Source organism: Dipodomys merriami, unplaced genomic scaffold (assembly GCF_024711535.1).
Source record: "Dipodomys merriami isolate MVZ:Mamm:240054 unplaced genomic scaffold, mDipMer1.0.p SCAF_4, whole genome shotgun sequence".
Taxonomy (NCBI): Eukaryota; Metazoa; Chordata; class Mammalia; order Rodentia; family Heteromyidae; genus Dipodomys; species Dipodomys merriami.
Genome location: NW_027205603.1, coordinates 40,061,267 through 40,085,331, shown reverse-complemented (window position 1 = coordinate 40,085,331; position 24,065 = coordinate 40,061,267). Strand labels below are relative to the sequence as shown.

General features: G+C 40.2%; 2 protein-coding genes and 1 pseudogene across 4 annotated transcripts in view; 1 reads left to right on the top strand and 2 right to left on the bottom strand.

The window, feature by feature from the left end:
• Nucleotides 1-719: 719 nt before the first annotated feature.
• On the top strand, nucleotides 720-9,744 carry Tcf24 (transcription factor 24). The gene is made up of 3 exons (XM_069991788.1): nucleotides 720-958; nucleotides 1,347-1,765; nucleotides 7,247-9,744. The coding sequence occupies exons 2-3, from the start codon at nucleotides 1,370-1,372 to the stop codon at nucleotides 7,358-7,360; spliced, it is 510 nt and encodes a 169-aa protein (XP_069847889.1). The 5' UTR covers nucleotides 720-958; nucleotides 1,347-1,369; the 3' UTR covers nucleotides 7,361-9,744.
• On the bottom strand, nucleotides 6,469-6,567 carry LOC138806373 (U6 spliceosomal RNA; annotated as a pseudogene).
• Nucleotides 9,745-11,871: 2,127 nt separating the features above from the next.
• Mcmdc2 (minichromosome maintenance domain containing 2) overlaps nucleotides 11,872-24,065 on the bottom strand; it is a 59,262-nt gene continuing 47,068 nt past the window's right edge. The window contains exons 15-18 of one of the 3 annotated variants that reach the window (XR_011365751.1): nucleotides 19,246-19,413; nucleotides 17,511-17,618; nucleotides 12,878-12,995; nucleotides 11,872-11,917 (exon numbers count right to left, since the gene is read on the bottom strand). The gene's annotated coding sequence lies outside the window, so the exon portion shown is untranslated. Of the gene's footprint in view, nucleotides 11,918-12,717; nucleotides 12,996-17,510; nucleotides 17,619-19,245; nucleotides 19,414-24,065 lie in introns of those variants that run through there. The other 2 variants (XR_011365750.1, XR_011365752.1) reach the window with 2 other exon arrangements.

Genomic DNA, 24,065 nt, shown 5'->3' with positions numbered 1-24,065 from the left:
TTTTGACCCCCATACAGAAGAGACTCTATCCCCCTTTTCACATTGTTTGGAGAGTGTCGTCCTTACTTTGCTAGAAACTTGTTCCGCCCCTAAGAAGTCACCTTAGACGGAGGCAGGTCCATGACGGGCGGCAGCGGCAGCGGTGCAGGTTTGGGGTCCACTCCTATCGCTCGGACTCTCCCCGCACCCCTGCAAGCTACGCTCCCGTGCAGAACCAGCGAACGAAACGAAAGCGGGGTAGCCCGGGGAACACCAGGGCCTGCGGCCGGGGTCTGTCACGGGAGAGGGACGGCCTCCATCCCTTGCTGTGCGAAGATGTCTTAGCGTGCCACAGAGGAATCTTCGCGGGCTCGGAGCGGGAGCGCGGTGGGCAGCAGTCCCCTCACCTTGCGGGACAAGCACACGGAGCGCCCCGACGAGGCGCTCATTTCTTGGCCCTCGGCCCCGAGGCAGCGTCCCCGCCCAGGCTTGGCACCGACCGCGAGGGCTTGGGGTGAGGGCGGGCCCAGGTCGCAGGACCGCGGTCAGCCAAGAGGGCTCAGCCCCGGGCAGAACCAGCCCCGCGGGCATCCACCAAACCCGCGCCTGGAGGGTCGCGCGGGGAGAGCTGGGCGCAGCGCGGGGGGCGGAGCCCGGCGCCCGCCCGCTCCGCCCCCCGCCGGGCGCCGTAATTAATGACCGTCCCTTGGCCCTCGGGACGCTCCACACCTAGTCGGAGGCCCCCAGTGCAGGCACGCGGCTGAGTACGGAGCTCCGCCGGACGTGCCCGCCGCCCGTGCCTCGCTCGCCTGGCCTCGAGCGAGGACATAATAGACGCACCCGGCAGAGCTGGAAGTGGCCTTCGGCTTGGGCCGGACGGGGATGGAGTGAGCCCGCGGGCCCTGGCCACGCAGACTCGGCTGGACGCCCGTGGCGCGCTCACACCTCGGAGTCCGCACTCACAGCCGCTCCAGGAAAGGTGAGGTCCCCGGGCCCAGAGCGGTGGCGGTGCCTTCCCCCAGGGGAGAGGCCCGCGTTCCCCGTTCCTCCCGCGGAAATTCCCGGCCTCGGGACGAACGGCCGGAGGGACGCGCGTCCTCCTGGCCCCTCGGCCCGCACACCTCCCCCGCGGCTGGCCGGGGAACGCTTCCTTCCCGGGGACAGCGCAGTCCGGGCCCTTGTGTGCCCCTAGAAGTCAAGGCGACACCGCGCCCCTGCTCGTCCTACGGGGAGCCCGGGAAGCCCCCCCCCCACACACACACACCGTCCAGGAGCCCGACTCGGCGGGGCGGCGTGCGGCGGGAGCGCGTTCGCGTGCCCGTGGCCGAACGCCCGCCTCCCCTCACCTCGCCTGCCGTCCTTTGCAGCGCGCGCGGTGCCAGACGTCGCCATGGACCGCGGCCGCCCGGCGAGCAGCCCCCTGAGCGCCCGCGCTGAGCCGGCGTCTCCAGCCCTGACCACCCGCGACTCGAGCCCAGTGAGAACCAGCCTGGGGCCGGCGGGCCCCGGAGTCGTGGTCGGAGCGCGCTCGGGCGGCGGGCGGCCGGCGGCGGCGAACGCAGCGCGGGAGCGCAGCCGCGTGCAGACCCTGCGCCACGCGTTCCTGGAGCTGCAGCGCACGCTGCCGTCGGTGCCACCCGACACCAAACTGTCCAAGCTGGATGTGCTGCTGCTGGCCACCACCTACATCGCCCACCTCACCCGCAGCCTGCAGGACGACGCCGAGGCGTCGGCAGATCCCGGGCTGGGCACCTTGCGAGGCGAAGGTTACCTGCACCCGGTCAAGGTAGGCGGGCAGGGCGCACTGCGGGGCGGGGCTGGGGACGCCGGCACACCCTGAGCCGCCCTGCCTCTCACCGCTTGGGCAGAGGCCGCCAAGCTCCTTTCTCCCTGTAACGAATGTGGGCGACAGATCTGGAAAGCGACCTGAGTCCGCTGGCACCGTGGGTAAGGTCCCCGCTAGGAGAAACAGCAGAAGCGTTGGGCGAGACGTTTAAACCTGGGATGGCCAGGGTAGGGGACTCGGCCTGTTACAGAATGGCAACCTAGGAATTTTCCACCTTTCAAGGTGAGAAACGGGGGACTTGGTTACATATCCTGGTAATCAATAGTATTTGTTATATTTATAACCCTTTAGAAGGCTGTTTTAGTTACATAATTACATTTCCATTGTATTTTTCATGGGATGTTCCAAAGGTTTCACGAATTAAACGTAGCCATAGAATTGACCCTAAGTAATCCTAGGAAAAGTTAAATTTTTTTTTCCCGTAAGAATCAACGAGATCATACTATATCCCTGTGGAATAACATTTCAGCTACTTAAAGGTTAAACATTATAGAATAGACAGCTACCAAGAACCTAAGACTGTAATGTTTTACTCAATTGTCAGATTGGCATGTATGTTGAGTAATTTGATTAAATACTATAAATTTTGCAATGTAAATAGCCAAGAGAATTTATTTTATATAATTTCTTTGCATATAGTTAAAAACGGTCATAATTCTTAATGTAATGTATGACTGATTTAACACCTGCTGTCTATGTAAATGTATGCTTATCTATATTTATTACATATAATGATGTATGTGACTGTGGTTTATTACCTTTTCCTCTAGCTTTGTTTTGAAATCTTGTATTTGAGCTGGCATACTATTAAAAATGAGTAAGATATACTTGTTTAATCCATATTTTTGAATTTTTTCATCATTCTAAAGTTTTTTAATACATAGAATTAGGACTTAGTTTTAAGTACCTCAGAGTTTAATAATTAACGATGAATTATTGTTGAAATGTATAAAGCACACCTAATATTAACTGTATTTACAGTTCTGGGGTAGAGTTTAACCAAATTTACTTTGCAAATGTAATCAACATGATAATAGACAAACTATTTCAAATATTAAGTATAAAATGTGAAATACCATTATTTATGATAGACCCCATCCTATTCACGAAATTATATAAAAATTTCAGCAGAATGAATCTCACTCATTCTAATTAATGATTTTGTGTTACAGTGGGCATTAGATTGGTATTCAAATATAACACTAATAATGTTGATTTCTTTTGACATAACATTTGCAGTGTTTTCCGAGAAGGTTTATTTTAATATTAAATCGATTTTAATGTAGAAAGCATATGTTAAATAGTTCCTGGGAGATAAAGTTCAAAATGAGAAGTAAATTTTCACCTTAGTTTGGTCAAGTGTTTTGTTTTTTAATGAGCAATGTTAGAAGCACCAGTGTTAGATGTAACAAATAAGCATAGAAAGCTTTTTGGTACCTTATTCATGTACCAATGTTTTATAGTTTTAACTATTATAAGAAAAATTAAATCTTATTGATCCTCTGAATCAATGATTGTGATTTTAAAAGATATCTGTAGAGACAGCAGTAGAAAACAGAAGATGATCTTTTTTATTTTTAGAGGTCAAATTTTTTTATTATCTTTAGAATTTGTACAAAGGGTGAAGATTATCTCTTAAAAGTGAAATTTAGTGGGGCCTTGGTGGCTAATCCCTGTAATCCCAGCCATTCAGAAGACAGAGATCTGATGATCACAGTTTGAAGCCAGCAGGAAAGTCTGAGAGATTTTATCTTCAATTAATCACCAAAAAACCAGGAATGGAGCTGTGGCTCAAGTGGTAGAGCACTGGTCCTGGGGAACAAAAGCTCAGGGAGAGCACCCAGTCCCTGAGTTCAAATCCCAGGACTCACACCAACAAGATAAAAAGAAGAAAAGAAAATTTAAAAAGAGCTTGCTGTTCAACATCAAAGAATTGACTTTTAAAACCACACACTATTTTAGGACAGTTAATATGATCATGAGTCAGCTGTAGTTGTTGCTGTAAATGAACACATTAGTGAGATGAAAACAAAAGTAGAAACATGAGTACAATACTGTAAGGGTGAATATTGTATTTGCCTCAATCACACTGTCACCATGTGCTGTGGAGGTTTAGCATATAATGAAAACTGCCTGTTACATCTTTTTGTTTTTCACAGACACTGTCTATCTTTAATGAAAAGGAATAAAGTAATTCTGTTCATTTTGACATTTTGGAAAACTAATGGTTTATTGTAAACTATTAGAGCCTAGTATGTATGCTAAAATGACTTTTTTTTCTGACTTATGACATAGTGTTATTAAAACATACCATGATGACCAAATAGATTTGTAGTGGTATATATTAACTGTACAAAGGGGTTTTATTGTGGTATTTCCATTCACATCTAATTGGTCAGATTCACCCCTTCTATTACTCATTTTTATCACCCCCACTTGTTAATAAATGTTCATGGGTTTTATTATTCTAGTTACATACATATAAAACACAGCCATCATACTCACATACTCTTACTTCAGTTTCACAGTTTTTAAGCATCAGTCCTATTACCAATGTTGTGAGTATGTTAGAACTGTTAGGGATATCTGCTGTATCTCAAAAGACTGGAGGGTAGTTCAGTGGTAGCCAAACCCTGGGCTCTATCTCTGGCATCAAAAAGAAAAAAGTGTCTCTAGTTAAATCAGAAGACGTAAGAGACTGGGCTCCTAGGACTTTTATTCCTTTGGGACATCAACTATTTCAGTCAGCACCTATGGTTCAAGGGGCAATGATTTTCTGGAAAAACAGGAATATATTTCAGACTTCTGTAGTGAGAAAAAAGCAAAGCAGATGACTTTATTCATTGTTGTGCCCCTTAAGCATGTCTCATAACATACAAAAATAATAATTAAAAATAAACATCAGATTATATTATTTGGTGGTCATATAATTAGACCAAGAATATGTTTCTAAGACCTTCAGTTTCAGGTTCAGTTCCAGTTAATTATAAGTTTACTAGTTTTTTCTAAGCTTAATGACACTACCTGATTTTAAATATGAGAAGGGGAAGCAGAGTTCAGGATTGTATCAGTCTACACAGTGAGAGAAACATTGGAAAGTAGACAGTAGATCAGTCAACTATTTTTTCTTTTGATATTCTAGTGACATGTAATCTAATCAATATGATAATTTCTGACTCTTAAAAACTATTTTGCATACAGTAAACTGCATCTAAATTAATTCAGTTGAATAAGCTGTAATTCCAGCATTGTGGGAGGCTGAAACAGTAGGATCTTGAGTTCAAGACCAGCTCAGGTAAAGTTGCCAAGCCTTATTCTCAGAAAAAGAAGAATAAAACAAAAGGGCTAGTCTTAGAACACATATGCTGCAAGTCCCTTGGATTCAACACCTAGTACTGCAAAAATAATTACTTAATAAATAGAAAGTAATTGAATAAGCCTTTTGCAAATAAAAGAAAGTTCTTATAAAGGAAATTACATATGTCCTAGCAAAGAAGTAAGGAATAGATTCCTTCACTTATGTCCTTAACTTAATTTAAAGCAGTTCTCAACACCATAGGATCTCAGTATCCGCAAGGAGCACTCAGTAATATTTTCCTTTTTTTTTTTAGGTGAATTTAACTTACATAATTTCCAAATTACATTTGAGATTTGTGCATGAAATTTTTTATGCTTATAAAAATGGGGCAAAGTTATACGATAGTGAGTGCTGGCTTATAATAGGGCCAGAAATCTTGTACCTGAAATTGATTTCTGCCCTAGACTATTTCTGCCCAGACAATGTTTTAGTCTGTTGAGACTGCCATAACAAAACACTACAAACCAGATATCTTTTTTTCCTCCAGTCCGGAAGCTTGAACTCAGGGTCTGGGCCCTGTCCCTGAGCTTCTTTTTGCTCAAGGCTAGCACTCTACCATTTGAACCACAGCACCATTTCCAGCTTTTTCTATGTATGTGGTAGTGAAGAATCAAACCCAAGGCTTCATGCATGCTAGATTATTTTTAAATAAGACTAGTTTATTTTTAAATTTCCAGTAACACAATTTTGTATTTTATTTGGGTATATATAGGAAGTACCAGCCAGAATCTTAAAAGAACTGAACTACCCAGGAGCAAAGTCACACATCACATTTGGAGATGTTAAAATGAAACTTTTAGTGGATATAAATAGACTTTCCAGTCTTCTTCTGCCCACTTTTATTCTTTTTTACACTTTTATACTTTTTTTCTTTTTTGGTGTTGATACTGGTCTTGAATTCAGGCTTTGCACTCTTACATGACTTGTTCAATCAGGGATAGCATGTAAGTCATGTAAGTCATGTCTCTAGTCTCCCTATATAAAATTTTTAATTTACACATATGAGTTGTATATATTTATGTAATATAGCAATACAACACATGTGTATACTACACAGGATTCAAATCAGGTTAAGCATATCTATTTCTTTAAACATTTGTCATTTCTTTGTGGTAAAACTATTCAAGGTTTTCAATTTGTCTTCAAGGTTTTTATTTTTTCAAAATATCAAGGTCTTAAAAATATACAAGGTTTCAAATTTTCTTCAGGCTTCTTAGAATTATAAAGTACATTATCATTATCTGTCACCCCCCCCCCCCCAGTGTGTACTAGAACATCAGAGCCTTAAAGTATGGACTGTGCCATGAATTTATCATCCTTTCTTAGGGACCATGCTAATCTTCTCTGCATCATTCCAGTATCATTGCATGTATATTTAGTATAAAATTGAGCACTTATTTTTTTCATAAAGGAAGTACACATTTAATTCAGGATCACACATTGCTAGGTGGGATGCTGCTATGTAAACCTGCCTCTGTTTGCATGTACCTCTGGAGCACTTATTCTTTAGCGCTACATTTTAATTTCATTTCAGGCTTAGTTTGAAATTAAAATATTTCAAGTAAGCTGGGTGCTGGTGGCTAATGCTTATAATCCTAGCTACTCCAGAGGCTGAGATCTGGTGATCAAGGTTTGCAGCCAACCAGGGTAGGAAAGTCTGTGAGTCATTTATCTCCAGTTAATCACAGAAAAAGCTGGAGGTGGTGCTCAGACTCCAGTGGTCGAGAACTAGCCTTGAGCAAAAGGAGCTCAGGGACAGTGTCCAGGTCCAGAGTCCAAGCCTTAGAACTGACCACAAAAATTTTTTTTAACTAGATTTTTTTCTACACTATTTCTTCACTGACTTCTTGTAGCTCTTGTCCACATATACATGGTTATTTTTATAGTTTTAACCAGTATTTTACTTTATTATTTGCATTTAGGAGTTTTCTGTTTATTGGGGTTCGTGATTATAATCATCACTGGCCATATGATAGTTACATGAAAGACATTTGGAATTTTTAGAATATGTTATATATGTTGTACTAAGTACTGGATTCTTATTTAAAAATTATTTTTTTCAGAAATGGCCCATGCGATCAAGATTATACATTGGTGCTACTGGTCAGTTTCTGAAGCATTCGGTGTCTGGAGAGAAAGCAAATCATAGCAACACTCCAACAGACTCACAGCCTTAGGATCTCTCCTGGGGGGCCCTGTACAAGTACTGGCTCTTTAATATTATGAAATAAAATTTTATTTATTATATCAAAAATAGCAAACATTTCTGAAGGTCTACTTTGGAGCCCATAATTCAAAGTCAGTATTTATCTAAGTAAATATGAAATTAAATGACCAGTCCTTTATAAATCACACAGCTTACCTATCTATTCATTGTGAGAGTTACTGCTGTAGAAGGCAAGAAAAGTTACTAGAAAAGAAGAAAAAGGGCTGGCTGTATGGATCAAGCTATAGAGTACCTGCTTAACAAGCATAAGGCCCTGAGTTCAAACCCCAGTGCCACCAGAAAAAAATTAACACACAAGAGCAAACAATTGTGCATATGTTCAAAGAGTGCACACATTTTCTTTATCCCTTATAAATAAGTGATTAACAATCCAGTGTCCATGGTTCATGCCTGTAATCCTAGCTACTCAGGAAGCTGAGATCTGAGGATTGTGGTCCAAAACCAGTCCAGGTTGGTTAAGTCTGTGAGACTCCTATTTTCAATTAACCACCAAAAAAAGAGCCCAAAGTAGAGTTGTAGGTGAAATGGTAGAGTGCTAGCCTTGAACCAAAAAGTGCAGGGACAGTACCCAGGCCCTGAGTTCAAGCCCCCAACTGGCATACACATACAAACACACACACACACACACACACACACACACAAGCATATTAGCAGTCTAAAGAATACAATCTGTATTTGTAATATAACAATACTTCATTTATTGTGAAAACCAGTGTGTGCTTTTATCAGGTCTATGAAGCTATTTCAGTTATGATATCATTTATTCACCTTGGATTATATATGTGAGTATAAAAATTGCAGTAACTTGTATCACTAGTAGTTTTTCTCTCTTGGAAAACTTGCTTGAAGTATTAAAAAAATAATTTGCTCTATAAGGCATAGCTACTTTTCAAGAGGTTTCTTTGATATTAAGATGTGACTTCAATGTTTCCTAATTGTGGAAGGCAAGAATACACGCAGCCAGTATGAACAGGATCCAGATGTCCCTGGCCACAGCATAATCCACCCATCCTCTTTTAGGATGAGCTTTGGCCACCTGCAAAAGGTGAATTTTCAGACATGGTGTAGGTCTTGAGTGAATCCCCATAACCTTCCTCAGCCAGTGCTGATGTCAGGCTCTTCCTCCTCATGCTGTTTAAAACCAATCCAATTGGCCGTTACAAAATGGGAGAACCTGATCTGGGAATTCTAGCACACATCTGCACCTTGAGGGATTCTAAAGACACAGAACATCTACATTGAGATAAATTCAGACTGGAGTAGAACCCCCAAGTCTGGCCCGTACTCTATTGGCAGGCCTCTCCCTTACCACTGCCCACCATTAAATGCCCAGGAAGTAGCTGGTTTCGTCATACCAGTCATTTCAACAGGAGCCTGCTGAAAATCATCTGGTAGATAAAGTAGATAGACCTTTTCCTTTGACGATACACCTTTTCATTTCTACCCAGTTACAAGTATTTTAAAACCAAAGAAGTGTTATTTGTAGTACAGATTTTTATGCCATCTTATTAAGTTGTTGAATACACTAATAGCTTTCATTAAGTTGGAAAATCTCAGAGTAGAGCTGCACAGATTGTCAGGGAACTCACTGAACCCCAAAACAATGGAGTACAATTAAGAAAAAAAACGGGCATCATCTCTTACTTATTTTTGTTTCCACCACTTCTTTTCTTCTGGTTTTTACTATTCCCCTTTCCAACTGTGAAATTCATTTCTTTCTCGGTAACCCAATTTGAAAGTTGTTGAATTTTACCTAAGATTAGCAAATAGAGAGGCCTATTAATAGGCTTGATTGAATTACTATAAGAGGGCTGGGAAGGTGGCTCAGTGGTAGAGTGCTTGTCTTTCTTGCATGAAGCCCTGGGTTCGATTCCTCAGCACCACATAAGCAAAAGGAAAAAAGCCAGAAGTGGCACTGTGGCTGAAGTGGTAGAGAGCTAGCCTTGAGCTGAAGAGCTGAGGGACAGCGACCAGGCCCAGAGTTCAGGCTCCCACGACTGGACCCCCACCAAAAAAAAAGAATTACTATAAGAATTGAAACACCATTTTATTTTCACCTTAGTTTTCCAGTTTTGGGGCAGTAAAAGGAAGGCAAAGATCACTTGAAGGCAAGAACTACTGGTTCAGTTGATTCAAGAGAACATGGCTGTGTTTTACCTCCAACAATTTGTAATTCTCATTATTTTAATAAGAATATCCTTAAAATGTGACCAACTAGAAAAGCTTTCCACATATGAATATGTAAGACAAATGTTTGTATATTTAAGTGTGTACAGATATATTTACCCTTTCTCTCTGATATTGAATAAAAAGCAAAATAAGATTTGAATTCATCAGTTTTTATTGGCGGCTAAATATGGTGGTTGTTTTTTTATATTAAAGAATGGAATCAAACTTCTTTAAAGTTACCTCAAACTGACTTGTAAATTTTGTAGTCTGAATTTCAGTAAAAATTGATTGGTTATAAATTTTACAACATTTAATTGGGAAAAAAACCTTGTGATTTTCATTTAGTTATTCAACTTTCCAAAAATCATTCTATTAGTAGAGCTTTGCTTTTAATGATACAACTTTTCATTTTTACTTGTCCTGGTTCAAATGTTTTAAATCCAAGGAAGTGTATGTATGTCATAGATTTTCATAACATTTTATTAAATTGCTAATATATGAATACCTTTAGTAGGTGGAAATATCTCAGAGAAAAATGTGTATTTTCCTCTAAAGGTTCAAAGGAGCACACTTTTCATTAATGATGCATGGTCAGGATATAGAGCATTATTAAAATAAAATGCTGATATAAAAATTTAGTCTGAAAAGTTTGCATCTGTCTCTTTGGATATTTAACAAAAGCAGTACACTGAAAATCTTTCTAGAAGATAGATCTTTCCAGCTAGTGTTCACTTTAGAGGCCACATTAGAACTTAGGAGGGGATGTATTTGAATCATCATATTACCCACAATCTATACCGGAAATCCTCAAGCTTTTTCAGTTCATTCAGCTTTCCCAGTAGGATTTCCCATTTAAAATTCCTCTATAATGATATAATTTGGGGGGCTTGGAAAATGCCTTCTAGAGGTAAAACAAGTTCTACCAGACTTTATTTTTTTCTTTTATCTTATATATATATATATATATATATATATATATATATATATATATATATAAGTTAATTTCTTGTATTCAACTATGTATCCATAAAACTACTAAAAGTACACATATACACTTTGTTTTGAAAAATAAGCTTTTAGATGGGCATGTGTCTCACATCTGTAACCTTAGCTATTCAGGAGGCTGAGATTGGCGGATTGTGATTTGAAGCCAGCTAAGGCAAGAAAGTCTATGAGACTCTTCAATTAACCACCCAAAGCCCAGAAGTGGAGCTGTGGCTCAAGTGGTAGAATGCCAGCCTTAAACAGAAAAGCTCAGGGATAGCACCCAAGCCCTTACTTCAAGCCCTAGAAACCACCAAATACAAACAAAAAAAATCAGGGCTGGGACAGTGGATCAGTGGTAGAGTGCTTGCCTTGTATGCATGAATCCCTGGGTTGGATTCCTCAGCACCACATAAGTAGAAAAAGCTGGAAATGGTGCCGTGGCTCAAGTGGTAGAGCACTAGCCTTGAGCTGAAGAGCTGAGGGACAGCGCCCAGGCCCAGAGTTCAGGCCCCACTATTGACCAAAAAATAAAAATAAATAAAAATTTTAAAAATCAAATGAAAAATGAAAAGTCCTGTCATAAAGGTGTTTGGGTTAGAATAATAAAAAAGGGGATTGTCTGTTCCACATTACTTGGTAATGATGAATCATTTTGCATTTTATAAGGCTTTAAAAATTATTGTAAAGGTGATGTAAGAGGAGTTACAGTTACATAAGTACAAGTACATTTCTTTTTGAACAGTGTTACCTCCTCCATTGTTTTCTCTCCCCTCCACCCCCAACAGAATTGTAAAGCTCATTTCCAACAGTAGTGTCTAGTGAATATCGCTGTTGCATTGGTTCATAAGGGTTTTTTTTAACCAAATTATTCCAATATGCAGTTGCATATAACCTAAATGGTGATTTTCTTAGCTCTCCATAGAGACTTTATGTAGTCTTAGAAGAAACTGCAAAAAAGGGAATATATGCTGACTGACCCAACTGAAATGTACAGTAATTATTTTAGTTGAAATTGCATCGTAGTTGAAATTATTCAGTAATTTCTCTTTTCCTCATAGAGCCTCATTTATATTCATCAAAGCTCCAAACAGTTACTTTCAATCACAGAGTAAGTCTTTAGGCACCACTCAGTTCTTTCTTAGTGGACAGTTAGCTATCTGTATATGTTTCCAGCTTAGCACTCAATCTTTGTTCTCAGTGCTTTTCTGAGAAAATAATTCAATACAGACAAAACATCTCTACAGCAGCCATACATGATTCTCTTAGAATCAATACATAAATTGTATTTGTCATCCAAATAAAACAAGTTTCTTGTTGGCTCTATGTAAAATCGTATCACTGCTCTTCTGAGCTGACAGGAAGAAAAAAAAAACCAACATTACTTCTCACTGAAATTTAAGCATTAGATATTATGAGAGATGTCTATGCTTTTTAAGTTGTATTGATTATATGCTTTATTTGAAAAGCTATAAGCTTCTACTTACCTCATGCTGTCAGAATCTGCCTTAATGTGATAGCAAATTCACCTTTTTATTTTTTATTAAAACCAGCATTACTAGAGAATTAACTTCCAGATTTCCTAGATGACTTAACTAGTAGTGTACGCTGTGTCTTTTCTCCAAGATGTATACTTTTGAATTTTTATTTGTCTTCTTACAACTTAAAAAAAAAACCCAAAAGCTACAATTCCAAAAATTTTAAAGGAGAACTTGAGGGCAATAGAATACAATTGTCTAGCTCAAAGAAATTCCTATGTGCATTTGTTACATAACAGTAGCTGGTGGTCTTCAATGTGACTTGCACCGAAAACTAAATGTCCCTTAAATCCTGTCAACTTGCTTCCTGTAGACTGAATAACTATAGTGCCCCACAAGGAGCTGCACATAGCTGAGAACCAGGACATTGATATTCTGCCTAAGGACTCACACCGGAAGGGAAACCCCTCGGATGTTTACATAGGTCTTAGTTTCAACTCATAAGAGAAACTAGTTCAGTGAAACATACATCAGTCACTCAAATGCTTTCATTATGAATTATACCATAGCATTTAGCTGTCAGAAGCTTTTATAATTATAAATGGGAGAATAATCTTAGCTATTAGGCTTAAAGATTATGTCAATAGTCATTTCCTTTGCACATGAATGTTACTGAGGAGGTGGGGGGCAGGGGGGATGCTCTTTAAGAAACAAAAAAGGCGTCCTAAGGATGAACTTGACCACTGCTCTCCATTTTGTAATATAAAATGATGCTAATTGAAATGAACTCGAAGACATGGAAACAACAGTTCTTTTTTTTTTTTTTGGTTGTGTACCTTGTTGTTACCAATATAATATATACAGTTCTTTTTACTTCATTTTTTTTTTCCATCGGTTTATCCCTGGAAATCACTGTCTCTGATTCTGGTACCTGCATCTTGTATGTACACTGATCTGATTTGGGGAAGGGAAGGAGAAAAACAAATAGTTAAAAACAAGCACAAAGGATGGCCCATTGCAACAATGATATACACAAGACACTATGGTGGAAATAAACTTTACAACTTTGGTGGGTCGGGGGGGAGGAGTGGGGAAAGAAGGGATAGTGGGAGAAAACCAAAGGAGTGGGTAACAATATTAGACAACAAATGTTGTTGTCATTATCTTACCCATGTAGCTTTAACCCCTCTGTACAGCATCTTTACAATAATTTTTTAAAAAAACAAACACCCTGGGGTCTAAATTAATTTTAAACATTTATTTTTCAAATGAATTCTAAAATCTTTATATAAATTTTTATTATAATCCACCTTAATTTTTATTTTCATGGGTAAATCAGGTGGAACAAGAAATAAAAAGGAAAAAAAAAAACAGGCTATGCACTGGTGGCTTACACCTGTAATCCTAGCTACTCAGGAAGTTGAGATGTGAAGACTGTGGTTCAAAGCCAGTCAGGCAGGAGAGTCTGTGAGACTTTTGTCTCCAATTAACCACCCAAAAGCCAGAGCTGTGGCTCTAGTGGTAAAGCACTAGCTGTGAGTACAAAAGCCCAGGGATAGGTCATAGGCTCTAAGTTCAAAGCCCAAAATCTGCACATAAAAGGAGCAAGTTTGGTAGCTCTCATGTGTAAGCAAAGGAGACTTGGGAAACAGAGATCTGGATCACAGTTTGAGGCCGGCCTAAGTAAAAAGTTAATGAGATCCCACTTCAACAAATACACTGGACATGATGGCTCACACTTGAGATGGCAACTTGGCAGTAGGTCATTGGCAGGAGGATTATAGTCCAAGGTGGCTCCAGGTAAAAACATACGTCCCTATCTGAAAACTAAAGCTAGGGAGAGCTGGGGCATGGCTCAGGTGAGAGGGCCTGTTAGCCAGGAAGAGGTTTTGAGTTTAAACCCTAGTATCACCAAAAAAGCCAGACAATATGCAATCTTGTTCTTCCTCTACCTGCAGCACTTTGGTACTCTTGCTACTCTAAAATGCCTATACCAGAGTGATTTTGAAATGTGGGCTACTGCTGAGAAAAAGCAAGTATGCCAATGGAAAGTTATTTTTAGATCATCCTTTAGAAAGAGGAGGCCAGTTCCATCATTGTCCAGTCAGGACATATATATTGATTGGATTCTAGGGACACCGAGGGGACATAGTCCTAAAGAGGAAGACTTGACCTCAGGACCAGACCAGAACAAGAATATAAAGCTAGTGATGCTGGGCCCTGCTCAGCCTGAGAGTCCCAGAGCTGTCACACCTATGACATGTCATTCTGCTTCCCTCTCCATCCAGAAACCCAGTGTCAAGGGTGGTGGTGACAATGGAAGTGGCTTAGCCCAATGAAGACTTGTTCCCTGAGCAATGACTCTGCCCACTTGGATGCACACTGCTTCCTGCAGAGCCTACTATTCAAGATCCATGTTTAGTTAGCTTGAGGAAGGAAATGGGGGGAGAGATTATAGGAAGGGGAGAAATTGCTTCTACATTCCACTTAATAAGGTATGAACTGGGAAACACCTTTGTGAATAAATATCCGCAGGACATGTAGGCGTTTACTAAGGAATGAGGATATTGTGTGTTTTTAATTAAGGTGGCCATCAGCCTCCCTCTCCTTGAAGGCCTCTGGCTAAGGGCAGATTCCCCTATGAGGAAGCCATTGTACAACCAGCGTGGTTGGAAACTACAGACTCCAAATGCTAACGGGAGGACAAAGTGGTTGGGTCCAGGTGATGGGAGGGAGGAAGACAGCAATGAGGACTTCACCATCTCACTGCAGAGGTGCCCAGTATCTTGGTACAGTGGGGCAAGATTGGCAGCTTCATTCCCCAGAAGCCCAGACTCCACATAGAGCAGCATGCAGGCAGACCGCGTGAGCAGAGGCTGACAGAGCCTGTGGAAGCCAGCAGATGCTGAGAGCTCTCAAGCCCAAATACCAAGAATCAGGAGGCTGTGAACAGGACTCAAGACCTCAAAGCAGGTGCTAGCACAACCTTGAGGGGAAAGGTGGTTACATACCTACCATACCATCATTCAGTTTAGACCAAGGATGAAATGAACTGTAGGCACCTTTGCTCCCTTCCACTACCTCCTTTGGATACACAGCTTCCCCTAAAGAGGTCTAGTGGTGGGATGGAGGGCAGGTAGAAAACTCATTGAGAGGGAAGCCAGCCCTGACTGTTTCAAATTTTGCTGACTGAAGATTTGACAGAGACCAGACCTGGTGTGCCCAGATTCCCTCAATAGATGAGTGGATCAAAAAATGTGGTACCATGCACCATGAAATTTTACACAGACCTTAGAAACAATAATACTTTGCTATTTGTGGGGAAATAGATGACCTGGAACAAATCATGTTAAGTGAGGTATGCCAACCTCAGATAGACAAATGGGTGCATGTTTTCTTATGTTTTCTAGACCTAAAATACAGTGAGGCGCATGATAAATTATACAGGACAATGGGCATTCTCACGTGTGAGATCAAAGGAGATATTCTTAGGAGAGGAACACAAAGGTGCAATGCCTATGTGCCTCTGATTATATAACGTAATAATTAAATGAATTCCAGAATATGGAAATAAGTTTTTTTTCTTTTCTTTTTGTCTTATTTGCTCATTAATCTGGTTGGGGGAAGCACAGAATTGGAGGGACAAAAGGTGAACAAATGCAGCAGTGGTATTCACTAGACACTATGTTGAAAATTAACTATATAGCTTGTGGTGGGACAGGAGGGAAAAACTGGAAGAGAGGGAAGGAAGGAGTGACATTGTCCAGAAAGAAATATATTCATCACCTGACTTATGAAACTCCTGTTCTTCTCTTCTGTAATAACAATAAAAATATATTTAATAATAAAAGAGACCTGTTTTGCAGTGGTTAATCTCTTTGAGAATAGTAGTTCCAGAACATCAGAGATCCATTGCATGACATAAAGAAAGCTACACTATTTTCCTCATATATGAGAAGTGATGTGGACATTTTAACCTGATCATACAGTGGAGGACTATCTGGGTGGACCACTTATAACCTAATCACTCAGTATTCCATCTTCTCCTAGTTGTTTGTTTGTTTGTTTGTTTGTTTAGGGTCCGGTCGTGGGGCCTGAACTCTGGGCCTGGGCGCTGTCCCTCAGCTCTTCAGCTCAAGGCTAGCACTCTACCACTTGAGCCACAGCGCCACTTCTGGCTTTTTTCTTTTTCCTTATGTGGTGCTGAGGAATCGAACCCAGGGCCTCAATTATGCAAGGCAAGTGTTGTACCACTAAGCCACCTTCCCAGCCCCTACTTCTAGTTTAGAGCACACAGCACACCTAAATGATTTTCTGATATTAAGAACCTTCATGGATCTTTACAAAGGGATAAGGGAAACAGAATCAGAGAAACGTGCTCAGAGCTGTCCAGCCAGTCAGGGACAGAGCCTGGATTCAGATCCAGGTAGTCTGGCTTGAGTCTGGTTCCTGGCCCAGGATGCCTTCCATCCACTGCATGGGTGTTTGGAGCATTAGAGTTAGTACCTCTAACCCAGCTGGAAAATAACACCGTCAATTAAAATGTTCCTTGCCTTTTTCCCTGTTTCTCTCAGTTATTATAAAATGATGGCTGAGAAAGTACATATAGGCATGTCTTCTCTGGCAGATTAACTCTGTTAGACAAAGATTTGAAAATGAGGCTCATGCGTATAGTTCCATCTACTTGAGAGATGGAAATTGAGAGGGTTGTAGTTCAAGGCTAGCCCAGGCAAAAAGTTGGTGTGATACCCATCACAAGAAGCTGGGTGTGGTGGTACACGCCTCTTATTCTGGGTACATAGGAGGCCTGTGTAGGGGAATTATGATCTAAGGCCAAATACCAAATGGTTAAAAACATATGAAAAAACTGAAAAAAACCATATGCAGTCTTTTCAAAGTCACAGTAAGCGCAAATTAACATGACAGCATAAGCCAGCACTGTGGTTCATGCCTGCAATCCTAGGTTCTCAGGATGCAAAGATGAGGAGCACCATCATTGGAGGCTAGCCCCAGCAAAAAAATAGAGAAAAGTTCATGAGACCTCATTTCAACCAATAGCCAAGACAAGGGGTGGAGGGGTGGGTTGTATTTAATCCCAGCTGCACAGGAAGCCTAAAAAGGATTGCTGTCCAGGCTGGCCCAGGCAAAAACAAGACCCTAAAAGGAACTAGAGCAAAAAGAGTTTGAGAAGTAGCTCAAGGGTAGAAGGTTTCCTTAGTAGGCATGAGGCCCTAACTACCACTAAAAATAAAAAAAATTACAACAAATACCATTTTATACCCATCAATCTTCCTAGACATATAAGGGAAAAATATGTCAGGAACATGTCAGATTCTGGAATTGATCAGATAAAGATTGTTGCTGTTATTTTATCCATTTATTTTTACTTCTTATGTCTGTCTGTCTGTCTGTATGTATGTATGTATGTATGTGCAATGCAGGGGATCAAACCTAGGGCCTTGTACATACCATGCAGGGACTCAATCACAGAGCTATATCCCAGCTCTTGTTATTTTGGCAATGAATTTTAGACCAAAGATGTCTAGAAAGATTGGACAGGAACACTGTACATGTGGCCTAAAAGGGTAAAAGAGAGGCAAGTGAGAATTGATTTGAATACCTCACTGGTCTCATGATAACTTGGTCTCAAGTCAATTTTTCCTAGGTCGTAGGCTTTAATCATTTATCTCATTTACTTGTCCCAGTATTCTACTACAGAGAGCAAAGAATTCAACATACAGAATCATGATCTCATTCTAATTATTCCATGGTTCTATAAGAAGAGAACTAACAAGATTTGGTGGCCAGGTTGGTTTTTTTTTTAACTTTAGATAGTTATATAAAGGAGTTTCAAGTCAACATACCAATTTATGCATGTTGGGTCTTGAACGCTTACTAGCAGTCAAAAAAAGAGGGGTGGGTAAGAGAGAAGAGCCAGAGAAAATGAAAGACTACTGCTATTTATTTGGAGAACAGCAAGCTTTATCTAGATGACCCTTATAAAACAAAAGAAAATTATTCTCTTTTTTTTCTTTTTGTTAGTACTGGGGTTTGAACTTGGAGCATTGTACTTGCTAGGCTGGCACTCTTATCTCCAGCCTGGTTACTTGCTAGTTATTTTGAAAACAGTCTATCAGACTTTTCTTGTCTAGCCTGGCCTTGAACTGTGATCCTTTAGCTCTCATTTCTTTTCTATTAAAGGGACCTTGCTATTTGTATTTGTGTCTTGTGTGGTTAGTGTGGCAACTGCATGTCTGTATATCATACTCCCCAGTGAATCAGGTTTCTGGAAGAGGGCTTAAACACACACAGTTATGATACTTCTGAAAGGTGGGGCACAAGGGTCTTCTTAGACACACATTCACATAATAACCCACAGCAACAAGAGTATCAGCTGGCGCCAGTGGCTCACACCTATAATCCTAGCTACTCAGGAGGCTGAGATCTGAGGACCACAATTTGATGCCAGTGCAGGCAGGAAAGCCTGTGAGAATTATCTCCAATTAACCACCAGAAAACCAGAAGTGGTACTATGGCTCAAAGTGGTAGAGCTCTAGCCTTGAGCAAAAGAGCTCAGGGATAGTGTGCCTATGTGCTGAGTTCAAGCCCCACAATTGCAAAAAAAAAAAACCAAAAAACAAAAAACAAAAAAAACTAAGAATAATCCTAGCTACTTAGCAGGCTAGGATCTGAGGGTGGCAGTTCAAAGCCAGCCCAGGCAGAAAAGTCCATGAGACTCATTTTCAATTAACCAGAGAAAAGCTGGAAGTAGAGGTGTGGCTCAAGTGATAAAGCACCAGCCTCCAGTGAAAAAGCCAAGGGAGAGCGAGAGGCCCTGAGTTCAAGCCCCAGGACTAGCACAAGGAAAAAACAAAGAGTGTTGATATCTATACATTGAGGATATTCAAATTAGTTTTCTGCACAGCTGCAATTCCAATGTTACATTCTCTAGTTAACCAACAGTTCCTTCCCGTTAATGTATTTCTTGTCAATCATTATGTTTTCCCTTGGGGTCTCTAGGAAACAGCATACTTATTGTGCCTTAAAAGTGAAGCTGGTAAAATCTGAAAAAAGAGTTGTTCCTTCCTTATTGCATTGGAAGGTTTAATGGGAGGTGATTGCAGGACATAATTGATATTAGATTATTACCGAGATCAGAATAACATTACAATTTAACCTTTGTTTGAATTTTTCAGTTACTTACATATTCTTGATTTTTCTATGCAATGATTCTTGAATAATGTTTAAACAGAAGAATATATTCTTTCATACAAGAAGACGCTTCTGCTGTGATGCCTCCGTGGCTGGTAGATTAGAGTTCATTTGGTGACTTTTCTGTGTCTCCAAGTTGCTCTCCCTCGAAGTTAAGCTCCTGTATTGAGAAGAAGACTTCTGCTGTAAAGTAAGGATTCTTTCACAGATGAGAAGTAGACAGAGAAAAGCCATTTCTTCCCATGTGTCTCTTCAGCAAAAAAAAAAAAAAAGAAAAGAAAAAGAAAAAAAGCCCCCCAGCAGACTTCCCCATTGGCCAGTTCCAACAACTTTTAAAACATTGCATTCCTTTCAGAATTTGTCATATGATTATAAGTACTTATTTTCTTGAACATGAAAGTTAAAGTGCTAAACAGATATGTCTCACACTGACAATTAAAGCCACTGTGACTATTTTAGATCCGGATAGAAATCATAAGTAATTTAGGTAATTGTCACCAAAATTATCTCAGTAAAGTTCATGGACTTCAAGTGTTTAAGAGTCAAGTTTCATTCAGATCAGTGCCCTGTTTTCTGACAATTTAATATATATATTTTTTCCCACAGATTTGGAACATGAAACTAGACAAGATGTATAAATGCTGTGTATCTCAATGTCAATATTATGTTTGAAAACAATCTTGGCTGAGGTAAAAGTTCTTCCAGAGAAAAGTCATGCATTCATGACCAGGGTGGTTTACATTTCTCTTGCATTGCCTCTATTTTGACACGCTTGCAGGGAAAGCACAAGGATGTGGTTATTCCAGCAGTCCCCACCAGTTCCCACCTTATTTTCTGCTGCCAACATCTAGAAGGTCTGGGACTTTCTCCACATCACTCACGAATATGAAAAAGGACCAAAGGCCAAATGTATTAATTTACTAATGGGAGTTACCTGTTTCTGTGCAGCTTGTAAGAAAATAATACCTGCTAAAACTCATAAATATCTTGGGGTTGTAGCTGTAGCTCAAAAATAGATCATTGCTTAGCATACCCAAGGATCAGGGTTCAGTCCCCATTACCGCAGGAAAGAAAGAGTGGGAATCAGGGAAAGTTTATATCTATGATTCTTTTTTTTTTTTTTGTCAGTCGTGGGGCTTGAACTCTGGGCCTGGGCGCTGTCCCTCAGCTCTTCAGCTCAAGGCTAGCACTCTACCACTTGAGTCACAGTGTCACTTCTGTTTTTTTCTGATTATATGGGGCTGAAGAATTGAACCCAGGACCTCATGCATGCAAGGCAAGCACTCTACCACTAAGCTACCTCCCCAGCCCTCTATGATTCATTATTTATGACAGAACAATTACTGATTAAGTACTAGGGACTATACTTAGCTCACACAGAACTTCGAGATAGTCCAAAACTGTACAAGGTATTTTAAGATTTTTGATCCATTTTGGTCTGTTTTTTGCACATGGAATAATTTAAAGTCCAATTTTATTTCTTTGCATGTGGATATCAGTTTAACAGATTTGTGGACAGTCTTGAGAGATATTGGCACCTTATCAAAAACCAATTGGCCATATACATAAGAGGATATTTTAAAATACAATTGGAAGTGACTGACATGAGTAATCGAGGTTATTAGACAATCCTTCAGACTGAAGAGAAAGGAGTATTTTGAAGTCCAGAACTCCTGTTACTGCTTAGTGAAATGTTCTTAAAGAAAGAATATTCAGCTTTACATAGGAAGCAGAAACAAGAAATGACCTGAAAGAAAATAAAAGTTCCAGACTGTGCCAAAGAAAGAAGCAGAATAGATATACAGTGGTTTAATAGGAAATGAAATAATAAGAAGAAAATAAAAGGCCCAAAACACCAGGTCTATGTTAATTATCTAGCCCTACTCGCGCAGCACTGGGGCTGATAGAGCCAACTAATGAACAGACTTGACTTTGTATTTTTACATTCTTTAGTTTCCTTTTCTTCTAACAGACAATCCCTTGTCATAGTTAGTAATTCTTTAGTAACTGCTTCAATTACTGTGAAGTGTCTAAACCCCAGCCGAGGAACTTCTATCAAGTTACACTGATATCGTAAGTTGTCAGGTGGAATGAGAAGATTTAAGGAGAGAGGGATGGACTGAAGTAGTCTGGTGGTGCAGGAAAATAGTTTCTGGGGTAGCAGAGATCAGGAAGATTGCAATTTAAGACCAGTCCAGAGAAGTTTTGAGAACCAATTTAAATAAAATCTGGGTGTGGAGTATTCAATTTTAAGTCTTATCTTTCAGTATTTTAATCTTAAATCTTTCAATATTCAATCTTAAATCATATTTTCATCCCTTTTTATTTTTCGGTTGTGGGGCCTGAACTTTGGGTCTGGGCGCTGTCCCTCAGCTCTTCAGCTCAAGGCTAGCGCTCTACCACAGCACCACTTCCGGCTTTTTCTGCTATTGTGGCACGGAGGAATCGAACCCAGGGCCTCATGCATTGGACACAAGCACTCTACCACTGAGCCACCTTCCCAGCCCCTCATCCCTCTTTCTATAGCCTTTCCCCATTTATCTGTTCCTTCTATTTACAAGTAGAACTGCCCTCTTGCTAATATTTTCTTTTACCCATCTTCCTTTATCCCTAATCCTCCTTATTTATTACCTACATTCTCTTCTGGCAATCTGATGTTCACATTGCCTGAGCATCATTTGTTTGTTTAGTTATTTTGTGTATGTGTGTGTGTTCTGTTCATTTCTTCTCCTCATTCCCTACCACGTGTTCACTTGATCTTTTCTACTTCCCTTACTCCACTTTCTCACTATAGCAATAGTAGCTCTTACCCCTTCTTTATATAACCAAATACCTGCTATTATTTAAAGCTACTCCTACTATCTCCTTCCTACTATCAGCTTAACTAAGCTCTTCTTAGATGTTGAAGACACTTTTTTTTTCTGAATAGGATTCTAATTGTCCAGAAATTGAGTACAAGAACTGACAAACGGGACTATATCAAATTGCAGATTTTCTGGATAGCAAAAGAAATACCAGAACCCATACAACCCGTAAACAGCAGAAAATCTTGCCAGCTTTTCAGCAGATAAAGGATTCATATCCAGAATATTCAAAGAGCTCAAAAAAGTAAACAATAAAAGAACAAATAATCCATCTAATAAACAAGCTAACAAATTGAATGGACAGTTCTCAAAAGAAATTACAAGGTGATGATGTCTGGACTTGCATGGAACCCTATCATAGCCAAAGGCCCCTGGATAGAAGTTTATCGTGGACACTGTGGAAAGATTTTCTGCCCTAGTTAAAAGATGCTTGAAATGCAATGTTCCACCTTCCTGAGTTTGGATGTTGGTATATGCAAATATGATGTTTGCAGCTATGAGAGTCATTTTGTGACTATGACAGGAAAGCTGAGAATCTCATTTATTTAACCAGAAATTCTGTCAGTGTTGTACTGCCGAATAAACCAATCCTAGAACTGGTTAACACCTTCAGATTTCTTGTAATAGGGAATAAAAGGCTTCATTAAAAAAAACAAAGTTGAGTTTTTTGTCATATGCATTTGAAAACAAACATTCAATGACATTAAACAATTAAAAGAACTGATCAACCTAAATGTGGGTGGTTCATGTCTGTAATCTATTCAGAAAGCTGAGAACTAAAGGTTGTAGTTTGAAGTGAGCCCTGGCAGGAAAGTCTGTGAGTTTCTTATCTCGAATTAACCACTAAAAAGCTAGAAGTGGAGCTGTGTGCTCAAGTGATAGGGTACTGACTTTGAGCACAAAAGCTCAGGGATAGCACTCAGGCTCTGAGTTCAAGCCTTGGGACCAGCACCAACCTCCATATCCCCCAAATCCTGATCTAAAATGATCATCTGAAAATGGGCAGTTGTGCAATTAGGAACATCTAAGTTCTAGTCTAGTTTGATATCTAATTGTCTACAGTCTAAAAGGTAGCCATATTAGGTCTCTAAGGCAGGGATGCCTTCTATGATTCATCCAGCTCAGCAATCTTTTAGCAACAGGAGCATCTGCAGTAGAAGGCAACAGAAGCTTGTAAGCAGCTCAGAAGCTGTCTATCCACAGTGGTAGAGGAAGAACATGTTTGTATATGTCTCCAGTTCTTTCTCTCATGGCCTAGGACTCTAGCACTAAGAACTTGCCTAAACTGGAGCCTTAGCATCTATGAGCTTGGCATCCAAACTCACCCGTTCCTACACTTCACACACTTGTCCACATAATTGCCAGCAAACAAATACCTGTTGGTCCTGGTTGCAAAATTAGTATGTGGAAGCAAAATTCAGCTGGAATCCAAGTCTCTGACGTAGAGTAATGCCCCCTCTATTATTTGATAGAAGAAATACTTTCCATTTGGGGCTCAATTCACTTAATAATTAAAGTATTATATTTGTATCTGTTTCTTAGACTTGCTTGTAAAAGACAGACACCTGTCTTTAACTGATTCACTAGTTCAAGTTTATGCTTTCAAGTGTATTCTTTCAAGCAACAAGATCACAAACCTCTCTTCTCTAGCATCACACCTAGTGTTTTGTAGGATTTCATAACGAGAGAGAAGTAATGAGACATAAAAGTACAGCCCATGAACAAAGTAGGTAACTGTTTCACAAGTACTTTAAAAATTCTAGTAGTTAGTTGAGCACCAGTTGTTAATATCTATAATCCTAGTTACTCAGGAAGCTGAGATATGAGGACTGAAGTTCAAAGCAAACCTGGACAGAAAAGTTTGTGAGACTCATCTCCAGGTTAACCAGCAAAATGCTGGACTGGAATAAGGCTCAATAGAGAAACTGAGCAAAAATGCTGAAAGCAC